The following is a 17,871-nucleotide window of genomic DNA, read 5'->3' as shown; positions in this document are numbered from 1 at the left end:
AATATATATATACACTGTATAATTTCTACGAATTATTTCATGATGATTAAATTAAAATTAACATGACTTTTTTGGTGGCTGCTTGGCATATCACATGTGCACATGCACACAGCCACCACACACATGCACACAACCATATTTACTGTAGATGCTTGAAACCCAAACACGTGCATATTGTTATTGTGAACTCACACACCTGTATGTGGCTGGGGGCCAGGGCATTGATGAACTTATCCAGTGTGTTACGTAGCTCATGTATAGCAGGCTATACAAGGTAAATAACAGGTCAGAAGTATTCACAGTTCACACACACACACACACACACACACACAGGGGTCAACATTGTCCGTACACAGACAAATGTGTCCGTGGCAAAGACTTTATCTCGTCCGTGGCACATTTTAGATTCTCTTTTACACACCATTATATAATGCTCTTATTTTGATCATTATACCCAGTTCAGTCAGATAACTCACAAATAGATGTAACCAATATTTATTATAGAATGAGAATACAAGTGTGCATATGATATTTATCTTGGCTTTCGGCTCTGCTGCATTTTCTCCCTGCTTGGCGCGATTAAACACCATCATAAAACATTAAGAGCAGGGAGAAAGATGTACAATAAAACCTTGGGGAACATAAATAACAGAGCCCACCGGTGGTGCTGGGGTGGTGGTGGGAGAAAACATCACATAACAACCAGGAACCATATGCAGAGGAAGACAGGAAGAGCATTCAGTCTAGTGAGCTTAAGTAGCCCTGCAGCATATGTTATAATTACGTTATATTATATTACGTAACCTTGAGTATAGTATGCACCCTTGAGCACGGCATGAAACCCCTCAAGTATATCTGACTGAACTAACTCTGCAAGCTACGTATCATTTACTGAATGTCAAGTGTCCAGGTTTTCTTTAGAATATGTTTGACACTGATTTACTAATGGCATAATAGGAGTCTTCTATCTATAAAAGCGCCAAGTCTCTGTATGTGTGTCTTCCACGTAACTCGAGAACCGTTCGCCCCGCCGACTTCAAATTTGACACACGCGTTCCACATCCCCACAGGAAGTGGAGTGCAGTGCCAGGTGTCGAGTTGGTCGGACCCACGGTTGTCCAGGACAGCCACAAAAGGCCTCTGCCCGGGCTCTGGACAGGGCCCCTCCCCAGGCTCCATATATGGAGCTGGCCTGTTCTGACATCACAAAAATGTTCTGACATCTGCATAGACTCCATACTTGGGCACGCCTGACAAAGAACTCCATATATGGGCATAAAAGGGACACAGACCTAATAACTGGGTGGGGCATGCATTTACAACTTGCATCGTAAGTGCCCAACGGGGTGCCCACACTTTCTGCTACGTTCAAAATAACCAGCTCAACAAGATCTACCGACCCAAAAAAAACTATACCATTGCTGAAAATGCACTTGGAATGTGAAATAGAGAGTAGGGGAAATGGAATTGGTAGGGTTTTTTTGTGTATGTAACTTTGTAATGCTATACTGATGTTTGTGTGCAACACTGCATTGTGTGTTTGAACTGACAGGCCCTTGTTGATGTCAAATCAATCAAGACACCTTAATTCAAGTGGCAGATGCCAAAGATATATATTAAATTATATAGACATTTTAGTGGCATGCCATGTGATCTACCTGCACAGCCTTTGTGATCTACTGGTTAGATCACCATCCACCTTTTGGGCACTCCTGCTCTAGTGTAATATAAATGGCCAGACAGAATTCATCGAGAACAAAACATTCTCGTATAAACCCATGAATTACAAGTGTACCAAATGGCTTCTCACAGACCGAATACATGAAGCATTCAAGACGGAATTAATTTCGCTACGGATTCCTCGTGGCTCGCGTCAGCGCAACCACACTTGCAACTTCCCAGAATTGCACCTTTCTAGTCATTATAATAATATTTCTCAAATATTCTACTATACTCACACACACACACACACACACACACACACACACACACACACACACACACACACACACACACACACACACACACACACACACACACACACACACACACACCTGTATATCGCTGGGGACCAGGGCTTTGATGAACTTGTCCAGTTTATTACGTATCTCGTGCAAAGCAGGCTGACCCTTGGAGGCAGCGGACCCGGCCTGGCCCTCGTTTAAACGCTTCTCCAGCTTAGCGAACACTTCCAGGAACATATAAACGGACATGGCCACTGCACTGTTGGGAATCTGAGCAACAAACAAAAACAAAAGAGACAGCAAAAGGTCAACGTTGAACCGAACCGAGCAAAGACATTGTGAATTTTCCATGGAATGTTAATAACTGAAATACTCCAGAAAGCTCTGTTTTATGTCAACACACAGACACAATCCAATGCTGCTATGACTGAAGTGTGCCCTCTGCTGGCTATGAAAGGAAACAAGGAAAGTACATTTTTTGAAAGACAGATGGGGGAGCGCTGGTTTTGTTTCACATGTGCAATTTCAAAATTGGCGATAACCTACGATGAAAAGAATATATATTAAAACATTTGTGCTGCATTTTCACGATTTAAAAAAAATAGCAGACCTACAAGCTCATAGCGCGCCACTCGGTGGCTATAGTCTGAGGACGATCTTAGAGAGCAGTGTTGTTTTTGGCGGCACATTTTGATTTTAGTTGTAGTCATGGTCTCTTGAATCGACTAAATCTACAGTTGATTTAGTCGACTAAAATGTATTTTGGCGGGGTTTGATACCGTCGTAATGACTGGTTTTACACTTGCTGAAAATAGCCGATCTACAAGCTCACAACGCGTCGCAGTTTGTAGATCGGCTATTTTCAGCATGCAACCTAGTGTAAAATGACTTCTACTGGATCTCTTGTCCACTAGTCCCTCCCTAACATTTTTTTTCTGACGAAATTGTCAGTATATTTTAGTCATCATAGCTTAGTTTTCATTTAGTTTCCATTTAGTTTTAGTCAGTGAAAAAAGGTACTCAACGAACGTTTTAGTTTTAGTTTGACGAAATCAACACTGCAGCTAGAGATGACTAAACTAAATCTAAATTTGCTGTCAAAAGTATAACACTGGCGTGGGCTTGGGTTGTGTGATGTTACCAAGCCCCCAGTAAGGCTATCCAACGTTGAAGCTGCCACTACCTACTGGCGAGTAGTGGAATTTGCAGCACTTTCATGGAGGTGGAAGGACGTTCATGACGTCACGTGCGTCAGCCCGGACCTCAAATTTGAGGTCCGGGCGCGAGGCTAAACTTCCCCTCGCTCGAGCCATCGCGTTATAATTGTACTTCCGGCAGTCTTCCGGGTGCTTCAAAACGCCACTGAGCAACTTCTATTGAAATGAATAGCAGGCGCTAACGATCCGGTTCGGTCTCCTTTTATTACTCTATGGATGTTACCCACAAACAGTGGTGGAAAAGGTACTCAATTGTTTTACTTAAGTAAAAGTACCAATACTGCAATTTAGAACTACGTCGTTTCAAGTAAAAGTACGGAATTGAAAATGTACTTGAGTAAGTACATTTTGATGCCGATAATTTTGTACTTTTAAAGTACTAAAAGTAAAAGTACTCATTGTGCAGAATGTGCCATTTCACAAGTTCAAAATGTGTACAAAATCTATTGAAAATAGCAGATCGGCTATTTTCAAATGGCCGAAATGTATAGGGTTGAAGTGGTTAATGTATGTTTTCTAATCAAAATTAAAATCGCCAAAGTAACTAGTAACTAAAGTTTTAAAATAATTGTAGGAGTAAAAGTACAAATTTTGGCTCCGAGATGTAGTGGAGTAGAAGTAAAAGTACTGGAAATTGGAAATACTCAAGTAAAGTACAAATACCTCAAAATTGTACTTAAGTAAAAGTACTTAGTTACTTTCCACCACTGCCCACAGACCTTAGTGAGCAGCACCAGCGTGATCCCGGGCCACAGTGGCAGGCAGTACATGGAGTGAGGCATCATGGGATAGAGGCCCTCTTTGAGTGACACCTCCAAGAACACTCTGCGCGGGATCAAAGGGTCATGGGGCGGGGCTTCCAGAGTCTGCAAGGTGTCTTCTGCCATCTTAAAAAAAAGAAGAGAGCATTATATAGAAGTTTATCGAACTAATCAACTTTAATCGATTATAAAAATAAAAAAACAATATTTGAAAAAAATGGAAATATTATTTTATTTTATTTAAGACAGATAATAGCAGATCTACAAGCTCACGATGAGTCATGATGTGACGCTTTGTCAGCTTGTAGATCAGCTAGGGCTTAAAGGGACACTTCACTAGCCTGATTATCAGACTGTAGCTTTCTTGAAGCTTCAGTCTGACATTGTCTCCTGTCTGAGCGATTTCAAGGGGGAGGGGATTAGAATTTCCCTCAACCCTCTGTGTGTTGCGCTGCGTGATGACGCTGAAAACGGGACTCGGCGCTGATTGGTTGTTCGTTAGACCCACCCCCCCACCACCGATTCTCATTGGATAATATTTTTTTCTACCGAAGAAATTATAGGTTCACAGTGCAACACCAGACCAAGAGATGCAGTCCACTCAGAGAGTGGGCGGGGTCTTTGTGCTGGATCCAGGCTAACACTTCACCCCTTTTGCAGCCAGATCTTATTTTTCTTGGGAGACAAGAAACACTTTCCTGGGGTTTGTATGTGGGTAATATGTGTTTTTAGATATTTTAGCATTTCAAAGTGTCCATGACATCATGGGTTCACTTCCTTCCTGCACTACAATTCCAATAACGCTTTGGTGCACTGCTCCTCCTTGTGGATAGGGGGAGGTCTGTCTTATTGTAGCCTCGGAAACCCAGACGTTTTTATTTCCTGCAGGGAGAAAAAAAAAGTCTGGGTCCGAGTCCACTTCAATTCGGCATAGAGTAGTGCAAACATCACTCACTCTCTGCTGATTTCTGATCGTCTGCACCTTTGTTAAATTGACACACACACGCACACACACACACACACACTCTTCTCTCTCTCTCTATCGCTCTAATTAATTAGACTCATGTCTAGCAGCTGCGCATAGTTTCTCCCGGCGGATCTTGGGGAGCTGCCTATGCCATAAAAAGCATAGGTGAGTTCCAGGCTAGTCTTATTGAGACAACATGTAGTCCAGGAAGTAAGTGAGCCCAGTGTCCATGACATCATGGACACTTGGAAATACTAAAATAAAAAAACATATATTACCCACATAAAAACCCCAGGAAAGTTGTTTCTTGTCTCTCAAGATATCATTAAAATTGTTTTGGCCAAAACAAAAAAAAAATGTTAAAAACGTATTCCAACAACAAAACATATGCTTCTTGATTATGCGATTCATCGAAAAAGTAACTGATAGAATGGATCGCTAATAGATAATCAATAGCTTTTCTTAGAATTATGTCATCAGTTGTGTGGTCTTATTAACACTAGCATGTCTGAAATAAATTCTCTACTACTATGACGGCTAACGGTCAGGATGACCGTGTTTTTCGTGCGATTTGATTGGCCATTCTCTCCCCCACTCGTCTAATGATCTTCACACCTCCCTGCACCCGTTGACGGCTTGCCATTGTCTTCTAAATGTTACATTCCAACTAATTCAAGGCAGCAGTTTCAACTGACATGACAACTCAAGTTATTTTTTCTTTTTCATTTCAGTTTACCAAACTATAATTATAGTGACGATGTGAGTGCTATATTGAATACCCTTGCGCAGCAAACACTGTCCGACTTTGTATTGAGACAATAAAATAGGCTACCACACGTTATTGTAACAGCCAGAGCCAGGCACATTGCTCAGAGTCAGACGAAATACGACATTAGTTATATATTGTCATTTTTGACACTGTCAATTGTTTATTTTCCCGACACTGTCCGACTTTGTTTTACCATTGGGTAGGTTTTTGGGAAGGCTAAGCCTTGCCTAGCCTTACAGACCCACTGCCTATGATCGATGTAATTTATATATATTTGATTGATTGTGCCAGCAGAGAGGTCCGTAGCAGAAGTTTTATAGCAGCACGGTTTATATATACACCATAGGATAGATCAAGTCATGTGACGCATCACCGCCACAAATAGTGCTACAGCGTTATCTAAAATGCACTTCCGCATACCTCACCGGCAGTTACTTGGATCCATGAACATATCCAGCTCGTTCACCCAGTCACCACATTGTGGTGGAGGGAGGCCTCTGGAACTGCCACGCAGCTACCAAGAAGAAAATGCCGGAATTAATTTCAGGCCACGCCTCCCTCAAGTCTCTGCATTTCCTTGCTCTGACTGAAACCTGGATTACACCAGATAACACTGCTACCCCCGCCGCCCTCTCTGTTTCACACAAGTTCACCCACACCCCTCGCCCAACAGGTGCAGGGGGGGGTACAGGACTACTAATGTCCCCCAAATGGAATTTCCGTGTCTTAAATCTCTCTCACCTTTCTCTGTCCACATGTGAATTTCATGCTATCTCAATATCACAACCAGTCCCCCTAACCCTCATTGTGCTCTATCGCCCCCCAGGAACCCTTGGGAACTTCCTGGAAGAACTAGATTCTCTGATCAGCTCCTTTCCGGAGAATGGCACCCCTCTGATCCTACTGGGTGATTTCAACCTACCTACAGCAGAGAAGTATCTTCCCGTTACATCCCTTCTGGCCTCATTTGACCTCTCCCTATCTCCCTCCCCTCCCACTCACAAGGCTGGTAATGTTTTGGACCTTGTGTTCTCCAGAGCCTGCTCTCCCTCTACACTCTCTGTTACCCCCTTAATCAGGTCTGACCACCACTTCATAACCTTCTCCCTCTCTCTCTCCACCCTCCCGCCCAAACCTACTAACCCTCCGAACACCACCACCCGATGCAATCTCAAGTCCCTAAACCCCTCCTCCCTCTCATCCTCTATTCTCTCCTCTCTACCCTCCCTGGAGTCCTTCCTCTCTCTCTCACCTAACACTGCAACCTCATCCTTCCTCTCCTCTATCTCATCGGCATTCGACCAACACTGCCCGCTCTCATCCAGGCCAGCTCGCTCATGTCCACCGGCTCCCTGGTTATCTGAAACTCTCAGATCTGAACGAACACCTCTAAGGGCAGCCGAAAGAAGGTGGCACAAGACAAAGCTACCTGATGACCTTTCCCACTTTCACTCACTCCTCTCTGCCTTCTCCCTCTCACTAACCACTGCTAAAACCTCTTTCTACCACACCAAAATCCAATCCTGTACTTCTAACCCAAGGAAACTCTTCTCCACTTTCTCCTCCCTCCTTAAGCCCCCTCCCCCCACTCAACCTGCATCCCTCACTGCTGATGTTTTTGTCAACTACTTTGAGAAGAAGGTTGACGATATCAGCAGCTCCTTTCCCCCCCTCCCCCATAAAGTGGCATCTGACTCAACCAACACTAACCCCAACTTACCATGCATGTCTTCTTTCTCTCCTCTTTCCCCAGACGAGGTCCTACAACTAGTGACATCCACTAGACCTACCACCTGTCCTCTCGACCCTGTCCCGTCTCCAATCTTCCAGACCATCGCACCTGATCTGCTCCCCTTCATCACCTCCATCATCAACACCTCAGTAACCTCAGGCTGCTTCCCATCTGCCCTCAAGTCAGCCAGAGTAACTCCACTCCTCAAAAAACCAACCCTTGACCCCTCAGATGTCAAGAACTACAGACCGGTATCACTCCTTTCATTTCTGTCTAAAAGCATTGAACGTGTTGTCTCCAACCAGCTCTCTCTCCATCTCTCACAGAACAACCTGCTGGATCCCAACCAATCAGGATTCAAGAAGGCACACTCCACAGAAACTGCCCTGCTGGCAGTCACAGAAGCACTACATGCTGCCCAGGCTGCTTCCCACTCTGCTGTCCTGATTCTCCTAGACCTATCGGCGGCATTTGACACAGTGAACCACCAGCTGCTCCTAGACACCCTAGCGGATCTAGGCATCGGCGGGACAGCACTAAAGTGGTTCTCTTCTTATCTCACCGACCGGACCTACCAGGTTTCCTGGAAAGGTCTGCTATCATCCCCCCGAACCCTCCAAACTGGGGTCCCACAGGGATCTGTACTTGGTCCGCTCCTTTTCTCACTGTACACCAAATCCCTTGGCACTATCATCTCTGCTCACAATATATCCTATCACTGCTATGCCGATGACACACAACTGTTTCTATCCTTCCCCCCCCTCTGCCACTCAGGTGGAAGAGCGCATCACTGCATGCCTGGCTGACATCTCACAGTGGATGTCCTCCAACCACCTCAAGCTGAACCCAGACAAGACTGAGCTTCTCTTCTTCCCAGCTAAGTCCTGCCCTATGCGGGAGCTAACTATTTCCGTAGACAACGCCCTGGTAACGTCTGTCCCAACAGCCAGGAACCTTGGTGTTGTCCTGGACAGTCAGCTCTCGTTTAAAACTCACATCACAGCTGTCACTCGATCCTGTAGGTTCACACTCTATAACATACGACGAATTAGACCGTTCCTCACCCAGGAATCAGCCCAGCTCCTAATCCAGACAACAGTCTTGTCAAAACTTGACTATTGTAATTCGCTCCTTACTGGCCTACCGGCATGTGCACTTAAGCCTCTCCAACTGATCCAAAACGCCGCAGCTCGTCTGGTCTTCAACCAGCCAAAATTCTCACATGTCTCCCCCCTGCTCCGCTCCCTGCACTGGCTCCCAGTCGCTGCCCGCACAGAATACAAAACTCTGATGCTGGCATTCAAAGCAACCAAAGGTATGGCTCCCCCATATCTTGCAAGCATGATTGAACCCTACAAACCCTCCCGCGCACTCAGATCAGCCAACGCAGGAAAGCTGGAAGTACCCTCACTAAAAACGCCGGGACAACGCTCCACACGTCCCAAACTCTTCTCCCTTCTGGCCCCAAAACTGTGGAATGCACTCCCCGTTGCAATCAGAACTGCAGCATCACTCCCAATCTTCCGCCGTAGTCTGAAGTAGAGTTCTCATCGGGCCCGAAATGTGAAGCCCGGCACGGCCCGGCCCTAACTGGGTCAGCCCGAAGCTCGGCCCGACCCTAAAGATTACCATAATGTTAGACCCGAAGCCCTATAAAGCCCGACAAAAAAAAAGGGGGAAAAAAAGAACGCCACTTTAATGCATGGCCAGCGCAGCGGCGCGCGCCGTCAGTGGTTCAGTGTGTGTCTGTGTGAGAGTGAGAACGGAGTTCAATGGACTTATCGACGAAATAAAGGATTTATGTAGCTCACGTTAGACTTAGATGTACAATTTCCATAACATTCTAATGGATTCCATTTCCAGTGGTGGTGAGTAGCTCCCCTTAGTTTCCTCTGAAGTGAAGCATCTATATGTCCAAGACCCCAAGTATCGTCCCCGTTCGCTGTCCAAAAGAACAAACAGCCTACAAAGTTTACAAACCATCCACGCACCCGCTCATGGCGTGTCTCGACAGCTTAGAGATCTGTTATTTTAAATCGGGCACATATAACGAGGAGCGCCACCGCACCGAGGGACGGCAGTTATAATACTAATCATTTTGGAAATCAAATAGCCTGTAGCCTGCAGTGGACTGTAACATTGCGTGGTCATCATACACTACAGAATTGTATGGATCGGTTGGTGACTATATGACGTTGATTAGGCATAATGAATCTGATTAGGTTATTCATCGCAGCCAGCTGGGTTTAACGAGATGGCTCAGTGCAACTGTTTTCGTCATGTTGCAGTCACACGATAGCGTGTGATAATCCGATTGATTTATAAAACATTTAGCATATGAAGTGAAACTCATTTGGTGCGCCGCAAACCAGAGGCCAGCCAGCGGTATAAACAACCACCCCACCGTTCACTTCTCTCTGCTCATGCCTGCGCGCAGTCAGTAATACAAGCCCCCCGCCTCCACTCCTCCGTCTTCCTCCTGTCACAATTAAGTGAATAGCGCAGCCCTCTTTATAATAAAATACATACTTGTAGCCTACACATTACACAAATAACAGAATTGCTAAACAACATTCTTGAAAAAAGAAAAAATCACGGAAAATCACAGAGCCCGAGGCTCGGCCCAGCCCGACTAATTAACATAATGTTTTGGGCCCGACCCGGCCCGAAAATGTCGGGCCGGGTCGGGCCGGGCCGGGTTCGGGCAGAAAATGAGAACTCTAGTCTGAAGACCCACCTTTTCAGACTCCATCATGGCCCATAGCACTTATCCTACCCCCTTAGATAGCACTTTTTAGACTTAGATAGCATTTGAAACAGACTTATAGCATGTCATGTAGACAGCACAATAATTGCATTGTATGTAGTCATAGCACATCATAGTACATATGTATAGCATAGTATAGTATATATGTATATTTAATATGTATAGTGTCATTATATAGATATGTTCTAGTTACGTTCCTAGCTTACGCATGTTTCTTGATAAATGCATTTTATATATGTGATGTATTCCCATACTTTTGTTCTTGCCTAATGTAAATTGCTCTGGATTAAGAGCGTCTGCTAAATGCCTAAATTGTAAATTGTAAATTGTAAATTGTAATTCTCTCCCTCTCTGGAGAGAGGGAGAGAGAAAAAAAAGAGAGCCGTGATGCGTGAAAATCAGTTCCACTGGGCGCGTGCAGAAAAGTTTACAGGCAAAGAAGGACGGACAGAACTGTTATCTTTTCACTGACAAAACATTCGGGACGTCTATCGGGTTGGACTGATTTCAAACACTGTCATTTTTATTTGGAATCGCGCATCGGCAAGCATTCTCGCTCCAAGGAAAGGAAATGTCGGTCGGGTCAAACAGACCAAGCTATAAACTTTATTATTCCAGGATAATTGATTTATTTGTATCATCACCACCTTACATAATTATGCAATAAAGATGGCGTGTACAGTCAACATTTATTTATATCTATTGAGCTATGCGCTTGGTGGAAACAATACGCCAGTCAGTCAACACACCATATTTCACCATATATATTTTTTCCGTTTCGGGTTGTTATTTCTGCAAACCGCATATAACAAATATAACCTCTAAAACCACATTTAGTCTATGCTGTGAGTACATTCGTAATGTAAGTTTGCCTACATGTGGCAGTTGAAATGCAAATGAACCATTGGCTTGAACAATGCCGTCTCCAGCTGTCGGGAGGTGTGAAACTTCACTGCTTGCGGGGGGAGAAAGGGTGAGGACGGTCAATGTGACCGAAAAAGTTCAGTCATAGTAGGTATAAGCATGTCTAAAATCATATTTACAAAACGCTTCAGATGGAGAAAAAAACAGATGATTTGAATCGAACATTTAGAAAACGTCATGCAAGGGGAACTTTCTCAGGACTTCATGGGCAAAGAAAATCCACTTCAAAATGTCAAAATCGGTCAGAAAGACCGCTCCGACGTGCTAGTGTTAAAGATTGTTAAACTATTCTTTGTTCACATATTTTAGATCAAAGACTAACACTAACAGCAGGCTTTGAATGGCACCGTACCTGTATGTCTGGATCCACAAATTCAAACAGAGGAGTGCCCAACATCTCTGGCCGATCTGAGGACATGGAGAGAAGTGAGTCACTACGACTTGCATATGGTTGCAGTCGGGCAGAAACCTTGCATCTCCATATTTCATTTTTCATTTTTATGTTATTTTTTTTAAAATGAATTAATTAACGCCCTAGTGTGTCGCATAAGAGCACAAAAGTAGTGAAAATAGCCCCAAGAAAAGCTCACAATGTGTCTCAAACCTCTTTTGGCTCAATTAGGCCATAGCCACTTGCCCAAATGTGCCCAAATGTGCTGTCCTCATCATATTTGGGCACGAGGCTATGGCCGTTTTTAGCCCAAGGAGTGTTTTTCATGCAAAACTAATGCTTGGCATGGATTCAGAATGACGAAAACACCCTAGTTTGACACATTACATGCTTCTTAAAGCATAATTATAGGTTTTTAATGGTACTCCAACTTTCAACCCCTGAATTTACCATGATCCACAATTTATATAATACTCTATTTTAAGGATCATAAAAAAAACAACCTTGAACGATTACTTTTGCAATTTATTTTGGGTCAAATCTTAGATTGACTGTGTATATATGCACATAGGTCTTATTCGTCCATTTATTTAACCATCCCATAACAACTAGGAGTTTTCTCAGACGGGTGGCTGGCATCTCCCTTAGAGATAGGGTGAGAAGTTCAGTCACATGAGAGAGCAGAGTCGCTGCTTCTTCGCCTGGAAAGGAGCCAGCTTAGGTGTTTCGGGCATCTGGTTATAGGATGCCTCTCGAGCGTCTCCCTAGGGAGGTCCTCGATGCACATCCCACTGGGAGGAGACCCCGGGGCAGACCAAGGATGAGGTGGAGGGATTACATCGCCACACTGGCCAGGAGAAAGCTACTAATGTTGCTCTGGAGAAGGAAGTCTGGAGCGCTCTGGTTGCCCCCGTGACCCGACAAAAGATAAGCGGTTGAAGATGGATAGATGGATGGATGAATAACAACTAGGAGTAGTAAGCAGCCATTCTACGGTGCTCGGGTCTTCCTCAGGGACACACATCGACATATTGCTAACCTTGCCTGGAATCGTATCTGCTGTAGGTGGTCTGGCTCCCCAGGCGGACTCACTAGCCACTCAGCTATTGCCGTCTCATAGCATATCATGTACAGTATCTGCTGCTATGCTAACACATCTTTATCTTACTGTACGTCAGGTACTGTGCAAATATGTAGATAAATTGTTGCTTTTATTGATATCTCTCTCTTCCCCTTGCCCCCCTCCTTCCTCCCTTTCATGGAAATAACAAAAACGACGGAGAGCTGGCACAAAAACAACTCTCACACCTGAAAACCTGTGGAAATAAAGTTGATTCTGACACACCACGCACAGTCATGCACGCACACACACCAGTCAAAGTGTACCTGAACTATTTGACGGGAGTGAACCACCAGTGGGGGAGGGCTCTGGGGTGTAGAAGATATCAGGACCTGAACCACAGGTGCTCTCCACATCCTATACCACACACACACACACACACACACACACACACACACACACACACACACACACACACACACACACACACACACACACACACACACACACACACACACACACACACACACACACACACACACACACACACACACACACACACACACACACACACACACACACACACACACACACACACACACACACACACACACACACACACACACACACACACACACACACACACATCTATCTAGCACTGCACTTTGGACTTTGCACTATTACATTGCACCAGCACTATTGCACTTGGGTTATTGTAGACAGTATGGTTATTTATTTGTATGCCAGTGGTGAAGCTCTAAACTGAATTTCGTTGTTTCATGCAAGCAATGACAATACAGATCTATCTATCTATCTACACACACACACACACACACACACCTTATTCATATGTAGTGCACGTTGTACATAGGCATAATCATTTTCCTGTTGAAATAGTAGATCTACAAGCTCACATCACGTTGTGATGTAGACGGGATGTATTTCACTACTAGTCGTTTTTTTTAAAGTATGAAGCAAATACATATGCCAGTAATTTATTTGTATATTTAAGGTTTAGGCCAAACAGATTTTTATTCATTTTATTCATAATAATTGTGTTCCAGTGTTCAACGACAAAATAGTATTTAAAATTGTCAATCGCAATTATTTGTATGACAATTGAAATGGCATAATGGTGACAGACAGCCCTATAATTATATTAACTCACTCAGTGCCACAGGACGCCTCCCCCTTAACTTGGTCTATTTAAGGCCTGTTCAGACTCCAGTTGTTAGGTGATGAGGTGACAACCGTTTCGGCAGGGACCCCTTTTGGCGTTTTGAACATTATGTTATAATTTAGCTATTGAAAAATAGCAGATCTACAAGCTCATAGCGGCGCGCTTGTAGGTCTGCTATTTTTGAAAAATCGTGAAAATGTGGCGCAAATTTGGAATATATATTTTATAACGTTTTTAACTCAAATCTATGCTTCTGGGGGGGTTCCTGGAACAACATATTTTCAGATGGGGGTCGGAGGCATGAAATATTGAGCACCACTGATAACCACTGGGATTTCACTTCAGAAAACTGTCAGAAGTGAGTGAGACCTACCTCGGTGCCAGGGTCGTCCAGGTCCATGTTGCTGGGATACATGTTCTGGACCATTATGATGAGGGCCAGCAGGTCAGAGGTGGTCAGCGTGCTGGCATTCCGACTGGGCAGGAAGAGACGCAAACACACTGGTTCACTAAACGTCACTGTATAGTAGTTAGGGGTGTAACGATACATTTTAACAGCGATACGATATCACGATACATGGTTGACGATGCGATACATGGACGATATCGGTTCATTATGGCGATACGATACAATCATTTGAAATCGATACAGTAACTATTTAAAATACATTGACATTTTTTTAATTAAGTCATTAAACCCCTCTTTTTCATTTTTCTTCTAAAAATGGCTAAATACCACACAAAAACATGTAGTATTCATACAATCGATTAATTGCATAGCAAAACGATTCGATACCGATTATTTCCATTGCAAAACGATACGATACATAGTCAATGTTGTTTCATTTCGATATACTTCGGTTTATATTCTTTAATCCATGTTTTGATCCGATCGAATCGTTAGCTGCCGCTCGTTAGCATAACAGTCAAAGTGGGCCATTTTGAAGTTGCGCGTGCATCCACTTGCACTCTATGTGCTGCTTTCAAAGGCCTGTATCTCCAAATCGGCACAATGAATGTAGTTTCTGGTGAAAACAAGGTTTTTCAACGGCCGACAGCAGGCGCTGCGATACTTGCGGTCGGGGTTTACCACCACCGACCGAGAGAAAAACAACCGGTCAAGACACCACAAACAGCATTTTGTCATTTAACATCCGGTTACGGATATTTGGCTCTTCAAAATAAGGGTTCTGCGCGATAAAACCTTGTCAATGCGCGGCAAAACCGTTAGTGGTGCAGAGCTTTAAAAAAAAAAAAAAGGGTTGCAAACTACTAAATTAGAACGACAGCACTCAGTAGAGTGAGTTCATACCTCCTGGCACAGAAAGATATGCCCTCTAATGCCATGCACAGAAAGATATACATTACCATGTCAGATAGTTCAGCAATACATTTGTTCAGTGAGTAATGAGCTCTCCATTTCACTGTGTTACAGTACGTGAATGCATTCAAAGGTCATAGTATCCATCTGCTTTTCATGTGAGAAGCCACTACTTTTTTCAACCTTTTTACATTTTTGATGCTACAATATGTTCAGAAAAAAGAAAGAATTTGACTGTTTCAGCTGGATTTAACAGACATAGAACAGAGTTCCAGAGCTACAGGGGGGCACCCTTTCGCTTGCCAGACTTGCATAACAAAGCTTGTTTGATCTACTGTTGTTGGAATAATGAACATCGTGAAGCATGACTTATTTTGTCTTTCAATTTGACATGGGAAGATTTTTGGCAACTGGTTGCCAGACACCCACAGCGCTGCATATCAGTCAGTTACAGCGCTAGTTAGTGCCGTTAGCCAAAGGCAGCATCGCAGCGGGTGGGTCCTCCTCTCTCCACCACTTGATCTATACAGTATTTGGGGGGGGGGGGGGGGGGGGGCATTCAACGAAAATAGCAGCTCTACAGTACAATCTCAGATGTTTGTATGAACCCCGAGTTCTGGAAACCCAAAGGTTATACATTAACCCAAACTTTTTCGTAATTAAACTTTTTTTTTTATTTACCAAAAAACACACAAAGTTAGAAAACTGACATAAGAGGTTTCTGCCCGGCAGCAACGATAGATATACAGTACAACGTTTTCCAAATAGATTGTTCGGTATCCGTCCGTGAAAGGAATTCAAACTGTTCTGTAGTACTTGGTTAACCTTTGCATAGGGAATGGCAAGATAAAAGAAAAACATGTTCAGGCTACACCTCTGGAATAACGCGCCGGGACATTCCAACAAGGAATTTCACATTTACAAGACAAGTTGCTGGAAAGAGCAATACTACACCTGCAGTGAAAGTAAATGCTGTGTTGAAACATCTGCCATGATGACTGCCTGGCAGTGTTGATTTTGACAGCGAATTTACATTCGCTGTCCAAATCTGTCACTGTTAGTTTTAGTCATAGTCTTTTGAGTAAAATTCCATTTAGTTTTAGACATCTGAAATGTTTTAGTTTGAGTCTAGTTTTAGTCAACTTAAAATCATGTGATGTTAGTCCACAAAAATCTAAAGTTGATTTTCGTCTTCTCTGTTCCGCTCCGTACCTGCGCACGCATGCACGTCACAATTGTTTTGGTTTAGTTTTCCTCCTTTTTAACTATTAAGTGTGCCCGGATCTCTGCTTTTTTTCTATAGATGTGTTATCCCGATTGATCCCAGGAGCACCTTCCTACTATTTTTGTATACCTGCACATCTCCTGAGCACCTGGTTGAGCTGTTCTGTGCTCATGCCGTGATGCACACATGTATGTAGGCGCGTGCACGCGAGTGCACGTGCGTGCACGTGACGTTCTGTGGTACCGAAACAAATATCACCATTAAGGTCCCCACACACCGACCGATCGGTTTTCCGAAAAACGCGTCCAGTGTGCAACCACCTTTACACCACTGGTTAGGGTGAGTACTACCTGGTAGTAGAATGGTTAGGGTGAGGACTATACATGGAGTAGAATGGTTAGGGTGAGGACTATACCTGGAGTAGAATGGTTAGGGTGAGGACTATACCTGGAGTAGAAGGGTTAGGGTGAGGACTATACCTGGAGTAGAAGGGTTAGGGTGAGGACTATACCTGGAGTAGAATGGTTAGGGTGAGGACTATATCTGGTAGTAGAATGGTTAGGGTGAGGACTATACCTGGAGTAGAAGGGTTAGGGTGAGGACTATACCTGGAGTAGAAGGCCAGCAGCTTGGTGTGCACCAGGATGAAGGCGTGCAGAACCTCCTCTCCTGCCCGCTCGCCGCTGCTGTTGAGCTGCTGCACCAAGCGTCGCTCCAGGAACTCGATGCACTGCTCGCACAGCGTGGGGTGGATCAGCCGCTCCACTGCCTGACGGGAGGCCAGAGGAACGAGGGGAGAATATATACATTCATTAAAGGGCAGTGGTTCTCAATCTGTGCATGTGGGTCAGGACAGAGGACCCACAGGGGGGTCCTCGTGTGATTTATTTTGGGGGGAGGGGTCCCCAGATGACAGTAAAGTGACAATTTAAGGACATTTAAGACCCTTCAGAATTTGATGACCTGCAGAGGCTACTCAAAGAAATCTCGTAGTGAGTCTCCTATTGATTATTGGCTCAGGAGTGAGACAAAAACTAAAAAATAATAATCGTAATGAATTCAAGGCTTCATGGGGTGTGTAATTGATAGAAAATAACAAGTAATTTTGTGTGTGAACTACTCCATTAAGGTTCAGGATTCTCTGTATACAGTATGTGTGGACTAGCACTACTAAGAAGCTGTGTCATTACCTCCACTAAGAAGCTGTGGTCATTACCTCCACTAAGAAGCTGTGGTCATTACCTCCAATAAGAAGCTGTGTCATTACCTCCACTAAGAAGCTGTGGTCATTACCTCCACTAAGAAGCTGTGGTCATTACCTCCACTAAGAAGCTGTGGTCATTACCTCCACTAAGAAGCTGTGGTCATTACCTCCACTAAGAAGCTGTGTCATTACCTCCACTAAGAAGCTGTGGTCATTACCTCCACTAAGAAGCTGTGGTCATTACCTCCACTAAGAAGCTGTGGTCATTACCTCCACTAAGAAGCTCTGGTCATTGGCACGGAGGTGGCTGTAGGTCTCCAGCAGGCCCTGCAGATGTTTCCACAGCCTGGTCCTCTGCTCTGTGTCCTGAGGGCGCAGTCTGGCCAACA

The 17,871-nt window shown here is 44.1% G+C and overlaps 1 protein-coding gene across 3 annotated transcripts in view; it reads right to left on the bottom strand.

Moving 5' to 3' along the window:
* Nucleotides 1-17,871, bottom strand: part of hps1 (HPS1 biogenesis of lysosomal organelles complex 3 subunit 1) — a 40,988-nt gene that overhangs the window by 12,012 nt on the left and 11,105 nt on the right. For all 3 annotated transcript variants that reach the window (XM_079513371.1, XM_079513370.1, XM_079513369.1), the window contains exons 5-11: nt 17,753-17,861; nt 16,887-17,047; nt 14,106-14,208; nt 12,879-12,969; nt 11,454-11,509; nt 3,901-4,068; nt 2,055-2,234 (exon numbers count right to left, since the gene is read on the bottom strand). In XM_079513371.1, coding sequence (XP_079369497.1) covers nt 2,055-2,234; nt 3,901-4,068; nt 11,454-11,509; nt 12,879-12,969; nt 14,106-14,208; nt 16,887-17,047; nt 17,753-17,861 — 868 coding nt within the window. The remainder of the gene's footprint in view (nt 1-2,054; nt 2,235-3,900; nt 4,069-11,453; nt 11,510-12,878; nt 12,970-14,105; nt 14,209-16,886; nt 17,048-17,752; nt 17,862-17,871) is intronic.

This window comes from Electrona antarctica (assembly GCF_951216825.1).
Source record: "Electrona antarctica genome assembly, chromosome: 10".
Lineage (NCBI taxonomy): Eukaryota > Metazoa > Chordata > Actinopteri > Myctophiformes > Myctophidae > Electrona > Electrona antarctica.
The sequence above is the reverse complement of the archived record's forward strand: the minus strand, read 5'-3'. Positions and strand labels throughout refer to the sequence as shown.